The 15,072-nt window shown below is 42.0% G+C and overlaps 1 protein-coding gene across 6 annotated transcripts in view; it reads right to left on the reverse strand.

The window, feature by feature from the left end:
* Positions 1 to 14,696, reverse strand: part of LOC133474142 (transcription initiation factor TFIID subunit 4-like) — a 222,666-nt gene extending 207,970 nt beyond the window's left edge. For all 6 annotated transcript variants that reach the window (XM_061765515.1, XM_061765514.1, XM_061765512.1 and 3 more), the window contains exons 1-2: positions 13,276 to 14,696; positions 8,322 to 8,518 (exon numbers count right to left, since the gene is read on the reverse strand). In XM_061765515.1, coding sequence (XP_061621499.1) covers positions 8,322 to 8,518; positions 13,276 to 14,650 — 1,572 coding nt within the window. In that variant the 5' untranslated portion in view covers positions 14,651 to 14,696. The remainder of the gene's footprint in view (positions 1 to 8,321; positions 8,519 to 13,275) is intronic.
* Positions 14,697 to 15,072: the final 376 nt, after the last annotated feature.

Below are 15,072 nucleotides of genomic sequence, written 5' to 3' on the forward strand. Positions count from 1 at the left end.
GGGCACATAGAAACAAACAACCATTCACACTCACATTCATGCCTAATGACAATTTAGAGTCTTCAATTAACCTACCACGCATGGTTTTGGGATGTGGGAGGAAACCGCAGTACCCGGAAAAAACCCACGCAAGCACGGTGAGAACACTCCACACAGGTGAGGCCAAATTTGAACCCTGGTCCTTAGAACTGTGAGCCAGATGTGCTAACCAGTCATGCACCGTGCTGCTGTATTACTATTATTATTATTATTATTATCATTAAAATTATTTTTGATTGTATTCATTCTTGTGATTCGGTGGCGCATGCAGCTAAATAACGTAACTGACATATAATAATAATAATAATAATATAATAATAATAATAATATAATAATAATAATATAATAATAATAATATTATAATAATGTATATATTCAAAGACTATGTACAGTACTTCAGTTATAGGAGGATAGTTGGATAGTAGATGGATGGTTCCAAGCATGAAGTGAAGACTGTAAAATGCTGCCCTCCAGTGTCAGTCGCATGTGATGACACAAATTAAAGTCAAATTGAGAGCTGTTTTAAAGGGACATAGTCTTAGATTTTTTAATTTTTTCTTTTTTTTAATACAAATTTGTGTCTTGGGAGGGCCTGCCATCCAATTAAGTGTGAACTTACACAAACAAGAAGGCTGTCTTTTGTGAGCTACCTATTTTCACAAATGTGACATTCGGCAAAACTCAGAATGGCTCACTCACAGACAGTGAGTGAGTTGTTCTGAATTTCGCCAAATTCCTATGTCACAATTCGCCTCCTTAACATAATAACCACGCCCACAATGAGTTTCTCCATCCATGAATTGCCAATAGTTAAATTAGTCAATGGTGGCTTGTCACAAGTCCTATTCATTTGAAATGTGGACACAGAGGGGTGAACAACTCCTGCCCTGGACGGAGTCTCAGAGTCTCTCGATGTCCCTAATAACACCACAAAAAAAGTGGCTAGATATGTTGCTCATTGGTTTTTCAAAAAACAAATACAGAAATCCCTTCTATTTGTGGGTGATAGGGACCGAGCCCAGCCGAAAATAGCGAAAAACTGCGAGTAATTGACACCCTCCCTGAAAAGTTTTTTTTTAATATACAGTGGGTACAGTAAGTATTCAGACCCCCTTAAATCTTCCACTCTTTGTTATATTGCAGCTATTGGCTAAAACCAATTAAGTTCATGTTTTTCCTCATTAATGTACACACAGGACCCCATATTGACAGAAAAAAACAGAATTGTTGAAATTTCTGCAGATATATTAAAAAAAGACAAACTGAAAAATCACACAGCCATAAGTATTCAGACCCTTTGCTCAGTATTTAGTAGAAGCACTCTTTTGAGCTAATACAGCCATGAGTCTTTTGGGGAATGATCGAACAAGTTTTTTACACTTGGATTTGGGGATCCTCTGCCATTCCTCCTTGCAGATCCTCTCCAGTTCTGTCAGGTTGGATGGTGAACGTTGGTGGACAGCCATTTTCAGGTCTCTCCAGAGATGCTCAATTGGGTTTAAGTCAGGGCTATGGCTGGGCCCTTCAAGAACAGTCACAGAGTTGTTCTGAAGCCACTCCTTTGTTATTTTAGCTGTGTGACAAAGACCCGTCTTGTCGGAAGGTGAACCTTCGGCCCAGTCTGAGGTCCTGAGCACTCTGGAGAAGGTTTTCGTCCAGGATATCCCTGTACTTGGCCGCATTCATCTTTCCTTCGATTGAAACCAGTCGTTCTGTCCCTGCAGCTGAAAAACACCCCCAGAGCATGATGCTGCCACCACAATGCTTCACCGTTGGGACTGTATTGGACAGGTGATGAGCAGTGCTTAGAATTAAGGCCAAATGTTTTATATTGGTCTCACCATCTTGGAGTCCTTCAGATGTTTTTTTAGCAAACTCCATGCAGCCTTTCATGTGTCTTGCACTGAGGAGAGGCTTCCATCGGGCCACTCTGCCATAAAGCAGAGTGGGAGGGTGTCAATTACTGGTGGAGGGCTGCAGTGATGGTTGACTTTCGAGAACTTTCTTCCATCTCCCGACTGCATCTCTGGGGCTCAGCCACAGTGATCTTTGGGTTCTTCTTTACCTCTCTCACAAAGTCTCTTCTCCCCCGATTGCTCAATTTGGCCAGACAGCCAACTCTAGGAAGGGTTCTGGTCGTCCCAAACGTCTTCCATTTAAGCCTTATGGAGGCCCTTCCTCTTCCTTTTAGGAACCTTAAGTGAATCAGAATTTTTTTTTGTAACCTTGGCCAGATCTGTGCCTTGCCACAATTCTGTCTCTGAGCTCTTCAGGCAGTTCCTTTGACCTCATGATTTTCATTTGCTCTGACATGCACGGTGAGGTGTAAAGTCTTATATAGACAGATGTGTGGCTTTCCTAATCAAGTCCAAGCAGTATAATCAAACACAGCTGGACTCCAATGAAGGTGTAGAACCATCTCAAGGATGCTCAGAAGAAATGGACAGCACCCGAGTTAAATATATGAGTGTCACAGCAAAGGGTCTGAATATTTATGACTGTGTGATATTTCAGTTTTTCTTTTTTAATAAATCTGCAAAAATTTCAACAATTCATTTTTTTTCTGTCAATATGTGGCGCTGTGTGTACATTAATCAGGGAAAAATGAACTTAAAATTATTTTAGCAAATGGCTACAATATAACAAAGTGAAAAAATATATATATATATACACACACACACACACAGATATACACACACACTACGGTGACCAACTGGTTAGCACATCTGCCTCACAGTTCTGAGGACCAGGGTTCAAATCCCGACCCCGCCTGTGTGGAGTTTGCCGCCTGTGTGGAGTTTGCATGTTCTCCCCGTGCCTACGTGGGTTTTCTCCGGGCGCTCCGGTTTCCTCCCACATCCCAAAAACATGCATGATTGAGGACTCTAACTTGCCCGTAGGTGTGAATGTGTGTGTGAATGGTTGTTTGTTTCTATGTGCCCTGCGATTGGCTGGCAACCAGTTCAGGGTGTACCCTCCCTCTCCCCCGAAGTTAGCTGGGTTAGGCTCCAGCACGCCCGCAACCCTTGTGAGGATAAAGCGGTACAGAAAATGGATGGATTTTCTATTCAACAGGGCTTTGGCACCATCTTGTAGTGTCTTAGGGCATTTTAGAAAGAGTACAAAAACAGCAAAGCAGCAATTTTTTTTGTGAATAAGGTAATATAACTTCTTCCCAAAAATCTGCAAATGAGTGAATCTGTGAATAGTGAACCTTGAATAGGCGGGGGGGGGCAACACTTGTCGCGAAAGAGGTCATTAAAGTTGCTAGAGTAAAATGCTTACAATTTTAGCATTAGGAGTCTGTCATTGAACATTCTGTTTGTTTGTTTTTTCACATTAATACATGGGTAAACTGTAACAATGGACCAAATAAGACATTGAGAAACTTGGCCACTTAAATTATTGATTGTAAAATGAAACTATGAGTAATAAACAGGAGTTACAGGCCTATATAAACAATCACTATTAAACTTTATTGTGTGTCTTGCTTATTCTGAGCTTGGTATGGCTTAGTGAGGTTAATACTGCTATACTTAATTGGGTTCATTAATAATTCAAAACCAAAACCTCCTATGATCAAATGTATTCAATTTCATATTTTTTTACAGATTTATGCTATTGGCCAGTCCCCACGTGTGTATTTCTTTTTACAACGTATTGATCAAAGTCTTCAAAATGGCTTGCTCTCTTTGAATATGCAACGTTAACTCATTCAGTGCCAGCCCTCCCAGTTAACATGGATATTTGACTTCTAAAGCAGTCAGTGGCACTGAATGTGTTAATGGCTCAACAACAAACATGCCGTTATGTTTTTGTTTGTTTTTTTCTGGGCGGTCCTGAAAAGTGATGTTTGGCAAATTACGTGGATTTCACCCAACATATACTTCAACATTTGCTTTGTTTAAATGAGTGCTGTCTCCACAGGTGATAAGTAAATCCCCATCAATAATTCAGTTGCTCATCCTACAAGACCTCATGGAGTGATTAGGCAGCCCCCTGCGATATTAATTCACTTTTTAATGACAGTCTAATCTACACATACAATAATATTAATGGGTATTAATTTGCCATAATTACATCCAAATTAGTGTGTGGGAAAGTGCTGCGCCCATAGAAATAAACTGGCAGACACATACAGTATATTGATGTAAAATTCTAATTTGACGACTATATATCGGATACTGGAACAATGTTTCCCGATCGGAAATGTCCATAGAATTCATGCATTCCAGTGTCGTACTGTGGCCATCGTAACATTTTTATTAACTGGACAAGTAAAATGTTTCAAAGTAGCATTTGAAAAGAAAACGTAAAGAAAAGGCAATCGATTACACTCATCTTAACTGTCGCACATGAGCCAAAAAAAGTGATGCCAAGCCAAAGAAAAAGCCAAAACAAACCTAGAGATAATCCTTTGATCCTTGCTGAACTGAGGTCTTGCGGTATTTTTCATCTACAACAGGGCTTTGAACTTCAACTGCAACATTTGAGGGGTGTATTTTTCTAGAAAAATTTGGCAAAATTCCAAAATGTACAACTTTAGAGGGTGTTCTATTTTGTCTACTTGCTGAAAGGTCACAGTAAAAGCAAAACACTGGCACAAAGTTAATCATTTACTGTTCACTTACAAAGTACGCTGAGATTTGGAAAAAAATGCACATAATCCAAAGAAAAAGCAAAAACGTCCCCAGAGTTAATCCTTTGAGGCTTTCTGAACTGCAACTTTAGAGATGCATTTTTTCCCAAAGTTTTTGAATAAATTTCTAATTGTACAACATTAGTGCCGTTCTACTTCGTCTACTTGTTGATTGCAAAAAAGCCACACACACAAAAAAAACCAGAACATGCACATACTACCTTTATCCAGCATCTAAAATTTGGAGGTAGCACCTACATCTAATTTCCGGCTGCCAACGGTTCGAAAACATCTGACTCCTTGAAAACTGGTATTATTTGACCAGTGTTGCATCAAGTCAGGTGTAATTTGTAACTATAATTGAGGTATAACGCCACATGGCGGTGCTATATTAGAAACAGTTGGAAGTCACTCTTAAAACCGAAGCGGAGAAGAGCTGCAAAACTCCATCCATCCATCCATTTTCTGTACCGCTTATCCTCACTAGGGTCGCGGGCGTGCTGGAGCCTATCCCAGCTATCTTCGGGTGAGAGGCGGAGTACACCCTCAACTGGTCGCCAGCCAATCGCAAGGCAATTATAAACAAACAACCATTCGCGCTCACATTCACGCCTACGAGCAATTTAGAGTCTTTAATCAACCTACCACGCATGTTTTTGCCATGTGAGAGGAAACCGGAGTACCCGGAGAAAACCCACACAGGCACGGGGAGAACATGCAAACTCCACACAGGCGGGGCTGGGATTTGAACCCCGGTCCTCAGAACTGTGAGGCAGATGTGCTAACCAGTCGTTCACCGTGCCGCGAGCTGCAAAACTCACAAAACGAAAAGGCAAAACACATGCCCAGAGTTAATCATTTGATGCTCGCTGAACTGAGGTCTTATTATTTGGTGATGCCATCAATGACAGCGGTTTGAACGCCAGAGTTTTGTGCGATTTAGAGCCGTATTTTCCCAAAAGGTTTGGTAAGACTCCAAAAAAGGGTTATACGCAACCAACATCCACATTCAGCAAAACAAAACAAAGCACTTCCTTGCGGTTCAGGTCCCATATTAAACGTCTACACTGTCTTTTGTTGTTCACAAGATGTCTTCAAGAGCTACCAAAGATGACCATATCCGATGTCCATTGCATTTGCAAGGTGACATCTAAATCTCCTGCCACAAAAATAGACAAGGTTTTAAGATGTATGGTTTATCTTAGACATGTGACTACGTAGATATGTACCAGTAATGTGTCTATTTGCTTAGGTTCAAAACTTTTATTTTGAATAAAACAAAAGATACTGTGCCCTAAAACTAGTAAATAGTGTGACTGTTGCATGTACTGTATGTAGATAGCCAAAAATAAGCAGCTGCAGTAATCCAAAGTGGCTAACTGCTAATGCTACTTGTGCTAGCAACAGAGAGTGACAGGCTGTACTGACTGCAATTGCATTTTTTTATTTTTTTTATTTTTTGCTTTCCACATAATCACTTGGGTGGTACTTCTTCAAATGAATAAACACAGTGTTGTCCATTTCTGAGGGTGCCGTCATTACTTACACATCGGCTAGTTAATAGCATTTCTTCACGTTGCTTTGGAGACGCCACCACAAAACCGCCGTCAGCTCCGTCACCGAGGTGAGGATGGGTTGCCGCTGACTCAGCAGGCTCCGAGGACGGCTAAGTAGGCGTCTCGATCTCGCTACATGTTAAGATGACGAGCCAGCCAAGGAGGCGCGGTTTCTGGTTACTCCCGCTACTTGCAAACGGAATTGGATCAAGCAAAAGACCTCTCCGATTGGCTGTTGTCACGCACATCCCGTCATGTTAGATCGAGGAAATATGCACACAGCTGATAACCGAGATCGCCGTTATTAGGAATCCCACGCACTTTCCTGGCAGGACACGCCCTGCTCCAATATCACTGGCTCCAGGACACACGCTGCTGCACTACGATTTGCTCGTGTATTTTTGTGTACGTCAATACAAACATTAATTCGCCATGTGGCAAGTAGGGTTGGGCATCGTTTGAATTTGAGCGATTCCGGTCCCGATTCCGGTTCCTCATTTCGATTCCGGTTCCAAACGATTCTCGATTCCGATTCTTTTAGGGGCCTGGGACAAAAAAAGTTTGCATGGTTTAAATAAAGGGTGTCCAAATTATGAACATCCATTTTCTGAGCACCCCGCAGCATAGACTAAAATGAACATTTGACACAAGTTCTTATAAGTATCAATTTCAAAACTATGAACTAAAAGGCAATGTGTCTGGAACAAACCCAACTGACTTAATATCCATTAATTAATGTTTCAGCTAAAAGTTAAATATAGCACTGTTAAAATAGTTATTTGGGACTGTTTTATCAGGTCAAATGGTTTATATGCGCAAGTTTTAACTTGACTTATCGTTTTAAGATTGTAGCCTTTTATTTTGAAGGGTACACACTGGAACTCAGCATTTTAGCATGAAAAGTACCGTCACCCGACATCTGTGATTTTTTTTCATTTATTTTTTTTTTTTAATGAATGGAACCAAATGCTAGCTGCCTCAATGTTGGCGTAGATATATTTTATAGGTGACTTCACGGAAGCTCCGCACGGTGTAGGCTGAGGCTCGGAGCGCGAGGGAGCACGACAGACTTCTGCACATCGTGAAAGCCTCCTTTGCACAATATAATCTTATTCCAAGTCTGTTACTTTGTTAATTTTAACAAAGTAAATATACACTTTTGTTCGCCGCCGCCGGTGGTCACAAGTACGTCTTCATGCAAGTTCTTCTACGTTGGTTTTCACCACTTCTTCTTCGGAGTTGGCAGACTGTAGACATCGAAACTTGGACCCGAAATGTATACATTTGAACGATTCCGATTGGAACCGGAATGTTAGTCCCGGTTCCAATCGGTTCTTGATGCCCAACCTTAGTGGCGAGTAGCACACTCTGAGATTCACTCGCCAAACATTTGGCAAGTGTTAATTTCAGACCCTGGTGATGCCACCACTGAAGGGTACCAGTGATGTGAAATTTTTGCAACTTAGCAGTGGCATACCTGTAGCTCAGTGGTAGCATAGCATATCTGTCCTGGCTGCTCTGTACAATACAGCTAAAGCAGTACTCCCCCAAGTGTATTTTGCTTTTTGATGACATGCTGCCACCACAGAAGGGTAATACTAATGGTAAAGAGGACAAATCTAATATGAATTTCTTGTGACTGAGCCGCAGTATAGCGTTAGCGGAGTGTCTCCATCCTGGCTGCTCAATACAAATAACATTTTACTATTATACAGTGATTAACTTCTTCCTACACTTGGTTGACGGTAAAGCACGTTCACATGGGACTTCAGCTCAGTAAGCACTTGATGGATAATCCTCACAAGTGTGGTTTGCATTTTCTTGGGCTTTTTGTGTATGTTTTTGTTGTGATGGACCCCCAACGCCCCCCCCCCCCCCCCCCCCACACACACACACACACACACCTATGTGTCTCCCCCCCCCACACACACACACACACACACACCTATGTGTCTGACACTTACAGTAAGAATGCTAAAATATTACCTCGAAATTGGAACAGATATTGACTTCAATTATTTACTATGAGAACATATTTGAATGTACATTTGAATGCATTTTGTAATAGTTGGAAAGGTCCAACTTACCTGCGGAGTGGTGACTCTAAAGGACGCCCCCGTGGTGGGAGTGGCTGGCCGCGGCGAGATGTTATTCTGGGCCTGGGCCTGACCCTGAGACTGTGCCTGAGCCTGTGCCTGAGCCTGTGCCTGAGCTTGAGCTTGTGCTAAAGCCTGCTGAGGAACCAACACCAGCTGGCCCAGCTCGGTCCGTACCAGCACCATGCCTGAGGAAGCACGGGGACATTAGAGCAAATTGTAGGGAGGCAGAGACAAGCTAGAGGGTCAGCGGGGGTAAACCAGCAGTCAGTATGCACTCACAACAAAACCAGATCTCATTTTTTAAATAATAAGAAGAAGAAGAATCATCTTTTATTGTCATGAACATGCATGCATGCACATGAAATTTGTTCTCTGCATTTAACCCATCACAGTGAACACATACACATGTTAGTGGAACACACTAACACGCATTTTGGGGTATCAGTGTCTTGCTCAAGGACACCACAGCCGTGAGTCCGGGGGATGTTGGCGGATGGTCCAGTCAGGGTTTTGAACCTAGGTCCCCCACGGTGGCAGGCCATGATCTTAACCATTGGGCCACGGCTGGAGATATCCAAAGATTATGTTGCAAATATGAAATTACTGACATATTATGTGCAGTGATATAGTTTAGGGTATGGTTCAAGTGAATTAAATTTAATTGCAGAGGCCCTATTGTGCTTCATCTAACTTGATAGTCATTTTTTTCTATCATTTAGATGAATTTGATGCAAAATAAGATGAAAAAAATTGCTTTTTTAATACTTTTGTATTACTTTTTAAAATATTTTTATATTTTTTTAAGTTTGACTTATTGTGTATCATTAAGACAGAAACATTTGATTGATAAATTTGGCAAAAAAAATGAAAGGCACACTTTTCTGTATTATTTTTGTTTTTCAGGTTTTTTTTTTTACTTTGTATACCAGTAAGACAGACAAATTCAATACAAGGCAAACCACTTACTAATTTTTAAATAATTCTAGAGCATTTAGTTTTCAATTTGTTGCCTTATTTTGTATCAAATTAGTTCATTTCTTTCAATACTTTAAAAATTTATTTCTAGTTTTTCACTACTTTTTAATACATTTTAGTGTGTTTAGGTTTTCTTATTTATTTCGTATCATTAAGACCGACTAATTCGATCAAAACCTTTTTAGTTTTTTCCTGTACTACGTATCATTGAGACAAGCTAAGTAAATACAAAATAAGGCAAAAAAAACAAGGAAAACTAAATAAACTTCTAAAACATAAAATTTTTATGACAGTTAATTTTTCAGATCGTTAGTTTTTCATATTTTTGACATTTGATACAAAAATAAGGCAAAAAAAAACCTCATGACTTACTATTTTTCACTATTTTAAAAAATGTTTCTGCCTTATTGATAATAAATAAGTAAAGAATTATGGGGGGAGTACAGAACGTTTTTCAGGGCTTTTTTCCTTATTTTGTGTGATTAAAACAGACGAATTGGATACAAAAGAAGGACAAAAACCTCATATGCACTAATTTTCACAATTTTTATTATTTTTAGTTTTTCTTCTTTTGCTGTTTTATTTTGTATCAGTAAAACATTAACCACACAATGTCCACAACAAGGCAAAAAATATATATTTTTAAATATATTTAGTTTTTGTGCCTTTTAAGACAAATTAATTTGATACAAAGCCAAAACAATTAAAGAACTGACTTTTCCAGCACTTTTTTCTTGTAAGTTTTTTTCAGTTTCGCCTTCTTCAGAATCAGAATCATCTTTATTTGCCAAGTATCATTGAGACAGACCAAGTGCAAAATAAACTTAAAAACTGGCGATTTAATCCATACTTAGATCCACAACAAACAACCACTGCTCTAAATCAGTGATTCTCAGCTGGTGATTTCGCCGAGTCATTTTGGATGGATAGCTAACACCTAGTAAAACATTACAGGGGATAACGACATTTGAGGTCTCGAGGTTATGAACAACTCACAATTAACTAGTTTACTGGGCGTCGTAAAAATAGTACATCGTCATTCGACACATGAAGCAAAGCTATGTCGAGAAGGCACGCTCAGTGACTGCTGTACATAATGTTTTTTTCATTGTATTTTCTAATTATGGCCGAGATATACTACGCTGCAATCGAACTGCTCTAAGTGCTAGAGGACTCTGCATCTTTTGCACAATTGTCAAAAAATAAATGAAATAAAATGTACCGGCACTACCAGACAACTAGCATGTCTCAAAAGTGTTCTCTGTCAATTGATTGTCTTTTGTCGTACTAGAGCGGCTCCAACTACCGGAGACAAATTCCTTGTGTGTTTTTTGGACATACTTGGCAAATAAAGATAATTCTGACTCTGATTTAAAATTTTGGGTTATGTCGCTGCCGTAGAAACTGAACTACGTCGTAAACTGAGGACCGCCTGTACAGTGAAATAATAATTGTACATGCCAGGTCTTTTCATTGCGAAAATAACATTATATTGACTGGCATGCGTCAGAAACGCTATTGCTTGGGGTGTAACAGTACATGAATTCGTATTCAGTACACCTTTGTACCATACAGAGTTCTCATACAGTAAGGGACACGACGTGTAAGTGTGTCATGTTCTAGCCACACACCTACTATGTAAACAAACACATTGCCGCTCCACCTCTGGCTCCAGATGTCCTGGCAAGCCAAATGCTTTTCGCGCTACGTCATGCTCATTGGAATATCAGTGCAAATCTATAATAAAAAAAAAATTAAAAAAAACCTAGCACGGTGTTAACCCAACTTCGAGCGACATTTAAACAGCCTCTCACATAACAATTGCCTGGTGTCTGTCCTGTATTATATTGTTGATGTTTGTTTTTATATATATAATTATAACATATATAATACAGTGATTGCACTTGTCTGCAACTCTGCATCCTTCATTTTATAACAACAAGACAAACTATTGATGTTGCACTTTCCTAAAAACAAGAGATCAGTGCCAAGATATAGGGGAAATTTTGTGGCCTAATTTTACCCATTTTTGATGATGAATTTTACTATACAATGATCCCCCGTTCATGGTGGGATACTTTCCAGACCCACTTGTAATGCATAGGTGAAAATCCGCTACACAGAGAGACCATACAAAAACATCTATTTTATAAAATGTATAAATTTACCATTCCCACATGCTTTAAACCCTTTTAAACTTATTAAAACACATTTCAAAAAAATGTAAACTTATTTAAACACACACACACAAATTGCATAAAATGTATTGAAAATCCTGTACGTATTGTAGACACTACAATACGTTAGATACAGTACAGTATATGCCTTTAAGAGGCGGTGCCTGGTGGGGGTAGCGTCTGACATCGGCAAGTCTGTGCATGAGTGTCTGCACGTTAGCTGTGGCTGTGTGAGCGCGCTTATTGTGTTTAAGATGTTTCACTGTCCTTCCAGGGTTCACTAAACTACTGAAAAGTGCATTGGCATTGGCTCTCCTTCCCCATATGCGAGAGCATTGCTGTCAGTAACTGTAAAAACACGTTTAAAAAAAAGAAATCTCTATAAACCGCTGATTTCCGCGGGAGACAGATATGTGCCGCAAAAAAACAGAACAGTCCTGAGAACTGTCTGTGTAGCCATCACATTTGCACAGACTCCCATTAAAATGTGAATCTGTTAGTGTTGGAAGGGTCGCGGCAATTCTCGAAAAAAGTAAAACCCAGTCATCCATCCATCCATTTTCTGAGCCACTTCTCCTCAATAGGGTCGCGGGCGTGCTGGAGCCTATCCCAGCTGTCATCGGGCAGGAGGCGGGGTACACCCTGAACTGGTTGCCAGCCAATCGCAGGGCACATCAAAACAAACAACCATTCGCACTCAGAGTCATGCCTACGGGCAATTTAGAGTCTCCAATTAATGCATGTTTTTGGGATGTGGGAGGAAACCGGAGTGCCCAGAGAAAACCCACGCAGGCACGGGGAGAACATGCAAACTCCACACAGGCGGGGCCAGGGATTGAACCCGGGTCCTCAGAACTGGGAGGCTGACGCTCTAACCAGTCGGCCACCGTGCCGCCTAAAACCCAGTCATGCATACGTGAATTTTTATGGATCAGTGAAGATGTTGTTCACAGGGAGTTTGAGAGAGTCCAGAGAACTGTCGTGTGTTCGCACCACATTTGCACAGGTTCCCGCAGAAACATAACCCCCATTGGTCTTTGAAGGGTCATGGGGGAATCTTCAAAACAGTAAAATCTTCATACAGTGTGTGTGTGTGTGTGTGTGTGTGTGTGTGTGTGTGTGTGTGTGTGTATATATATATATATATATATATATATATATATATATATATATATATATATATATATATATGTGTGTGTGTGTGTGTGTTTTTATATGACAGTGCAGGCAGACAGGCAGTGTTCACAGGGTAGTGTGAAACAGTCCCGAGAACTGTCTGTGTTTCCACCACATTTGCAAAGGTTCCCACATAATTGTGCACCTGTTGGTCTTTGAAGTATCATGGGAAATCTTAAAACAATGAAAGTATAAAACAGCATCAGAATGATAATACAGTGCATACTAAACATAAGGAACAGAAGTCATACAGAAGTCAGAGGGTGGCTGCACTTGCAAAAACAAGTACCAGCAATGTAGCACATAAAAATACACCTTCCCTTTTCTCTGAAATATTGATGGATTAATCATCCATTTATTCATGTCCGACAGGCTATTAATACGTCTTGAAAAGATTTTTAATTCATAATTTGATATTGAAAGTTATTATGAGAATACTTTTGGTCAAAATTGACTCGGAACATATGTGTACTTGGAAAATTAACAGCATGTAAGGTACAGTAATGAAGAATTTGTACTTTGTTACTTATCACCACTGCAGGAATGTAGTGTCTATCACCAATGCTGTGACATTGAAGAAAAGGGGCTGTGTCAAGCACCTGGATGTGCCTTACCAGACGGGATGGTGAACCCAGGGGGCAGCTGGATGGTGGTCTGCTGCTGGGGGGGTCTGACAATCAGCTGCGGCGCTACGATCCTTTGAGGCGTGGCCAGACCGGGCCGGGTCGGGGTCAGCGTGGTTGGCGAGGCTGCGGCTGGAGCAGCAAGGATGGCAGGGGTGGCGGGGATGGAGGTGATGGGCCGGACCGTGCTTATAGTACTGGTCACAGATATGGTCTGACCACCAACACTGCCTGTTGTCACTGAGGCGGCTGCTATGGTAGTGGTGGTGGTGGTGGTCATAGTAGCGGTGGTGGTTAAAGGTTGAGTTACTGTGTTGGTGGTAGTGGTGGTGGTGGGTGTTGTTGTCACGGCATTGGAGCTAACAATGTTTATGACAGAGCTCGTGGTGACAATTTTGGACTGACATCCGCTGGGAGCCCCTGCAGGCTCCGGGGCGACTTTAGTGTGGTTCTCCTGTGCAGGTGGCGAGGAGGAGGAGGATGGGGGCGAGGTGACAGGAGATGTCTGAGCACCCTGCTGGGCCAACGCCGACACGCTGGTCCCGTTCTGGGCGATGCTGGCCACGATGTGACTGGGAAGTCTGTGCAAGGCGATGGTGGGGGTGCCCCGGTCCAAGGCAATGGCCGACTGACCCGCAGGCAGGCTGGCTTTGGCGAGGGTGAACGTCGACGTGTTGATGGCTGCGGTGTTCGCCAGCCGGGGGTCCGCGGGGCTGCCGCCGGCGTCGTCTTCCCCCGCCACGGGGCTGCTGCCGCTGCTGTCCCCTCGGGTGGTAACGGCAGCGGCACCGTTCAAACTCTTAATCCGAGCCGAGGCGCTCCGTCGCGGAGTGGCGAGGCGTCGTTTCGAAGCGTCCGCGTATGGCTCACCTGAGTCCGGAGAAGCATTCATGGGGCGGCCGGAGGTGGCGGCGGTGCTGATGCTGCTGGCCGGCGGGGAAGTTGACACGCCGGACACGGGCAGTGTTGTGATGGATGCTCCATGTGATTGAGAGTCGCTATTGCTGGCAGCGGCGACGGCGTCGGAGGGCTCACAGGAGGAAGGGGTGCAGCCCTGGGAAAGCGATGTGACAGTTTTATCCGCGCTAACGTCCGTGCAGTTTAATTCCTGGCGCATGTCGGGTTTATTACGGCGCCCTTGTTGTTGTTGATCCAGTGTTGTGGAGCCCGCCGGAGCTGGTAACGTTTTCCCCAAGTGATGGTTAGCGGGGGCAACTGAGCCAGCACCTCGGCTCTCTTCGATTTTGCCCGCCGAATTGTTCTGGCCGGCCAGCTGAGACTCCAGCGAGCCCACCAAGTCGCTTACAGCCTTCTCATCCACCTCGGAAAAGAACATATCTTCCAGGGGGTCGGAGGCGCCCGCCATCTCTGATTTCCAATTGCTGTCTTTTTATTTTTATTGTGCGCATGCGTGTTACCAGGCATTGTGGGAATGAGTCTGACGTCATTGGACTTTTTTTTTTTTTGGGAAGCGAAGTGGTTGTATTTCTTGTTCTTTTTCAGTTCTTAATTATTGATACAGTCGAACGATACACATAATCATGTACATGATGTTTTCACTCGCCAATAGTTTGTTGTAATATTCGAAAAAATATATTGTACCGAATGTTATATTTCGTCACAAGCTCGCAGAAACTATGGGGGCAAGGCGAAGCGATCCCGTGCAATCTCGCGATAAAACAAGAATGGAAGCAGCTTGAATCTTTCTGTCTTATTTTTGTTTTCTCCTCTTTTTAATGTTCGTGAAATCCAACCGACGTTATCATTGATGTTTTGAAATAATTACAT

This window comes from Phyllopteryx taeniolatus, chromosome 2 (assembly GCF_024500385.1).
Source record: "Phyllopteryx taeniolatus isolate TA_2022b chromosome 2, UOR_Ptae_1.2, whole genome shotgun sequence".
NCBI lineage: Eukaryota > Metazoa > Chordata > Actinopteri > Syngnathiformes > Syngnathidae > Phyllopteryx > Phyllopteryx taeniolatus.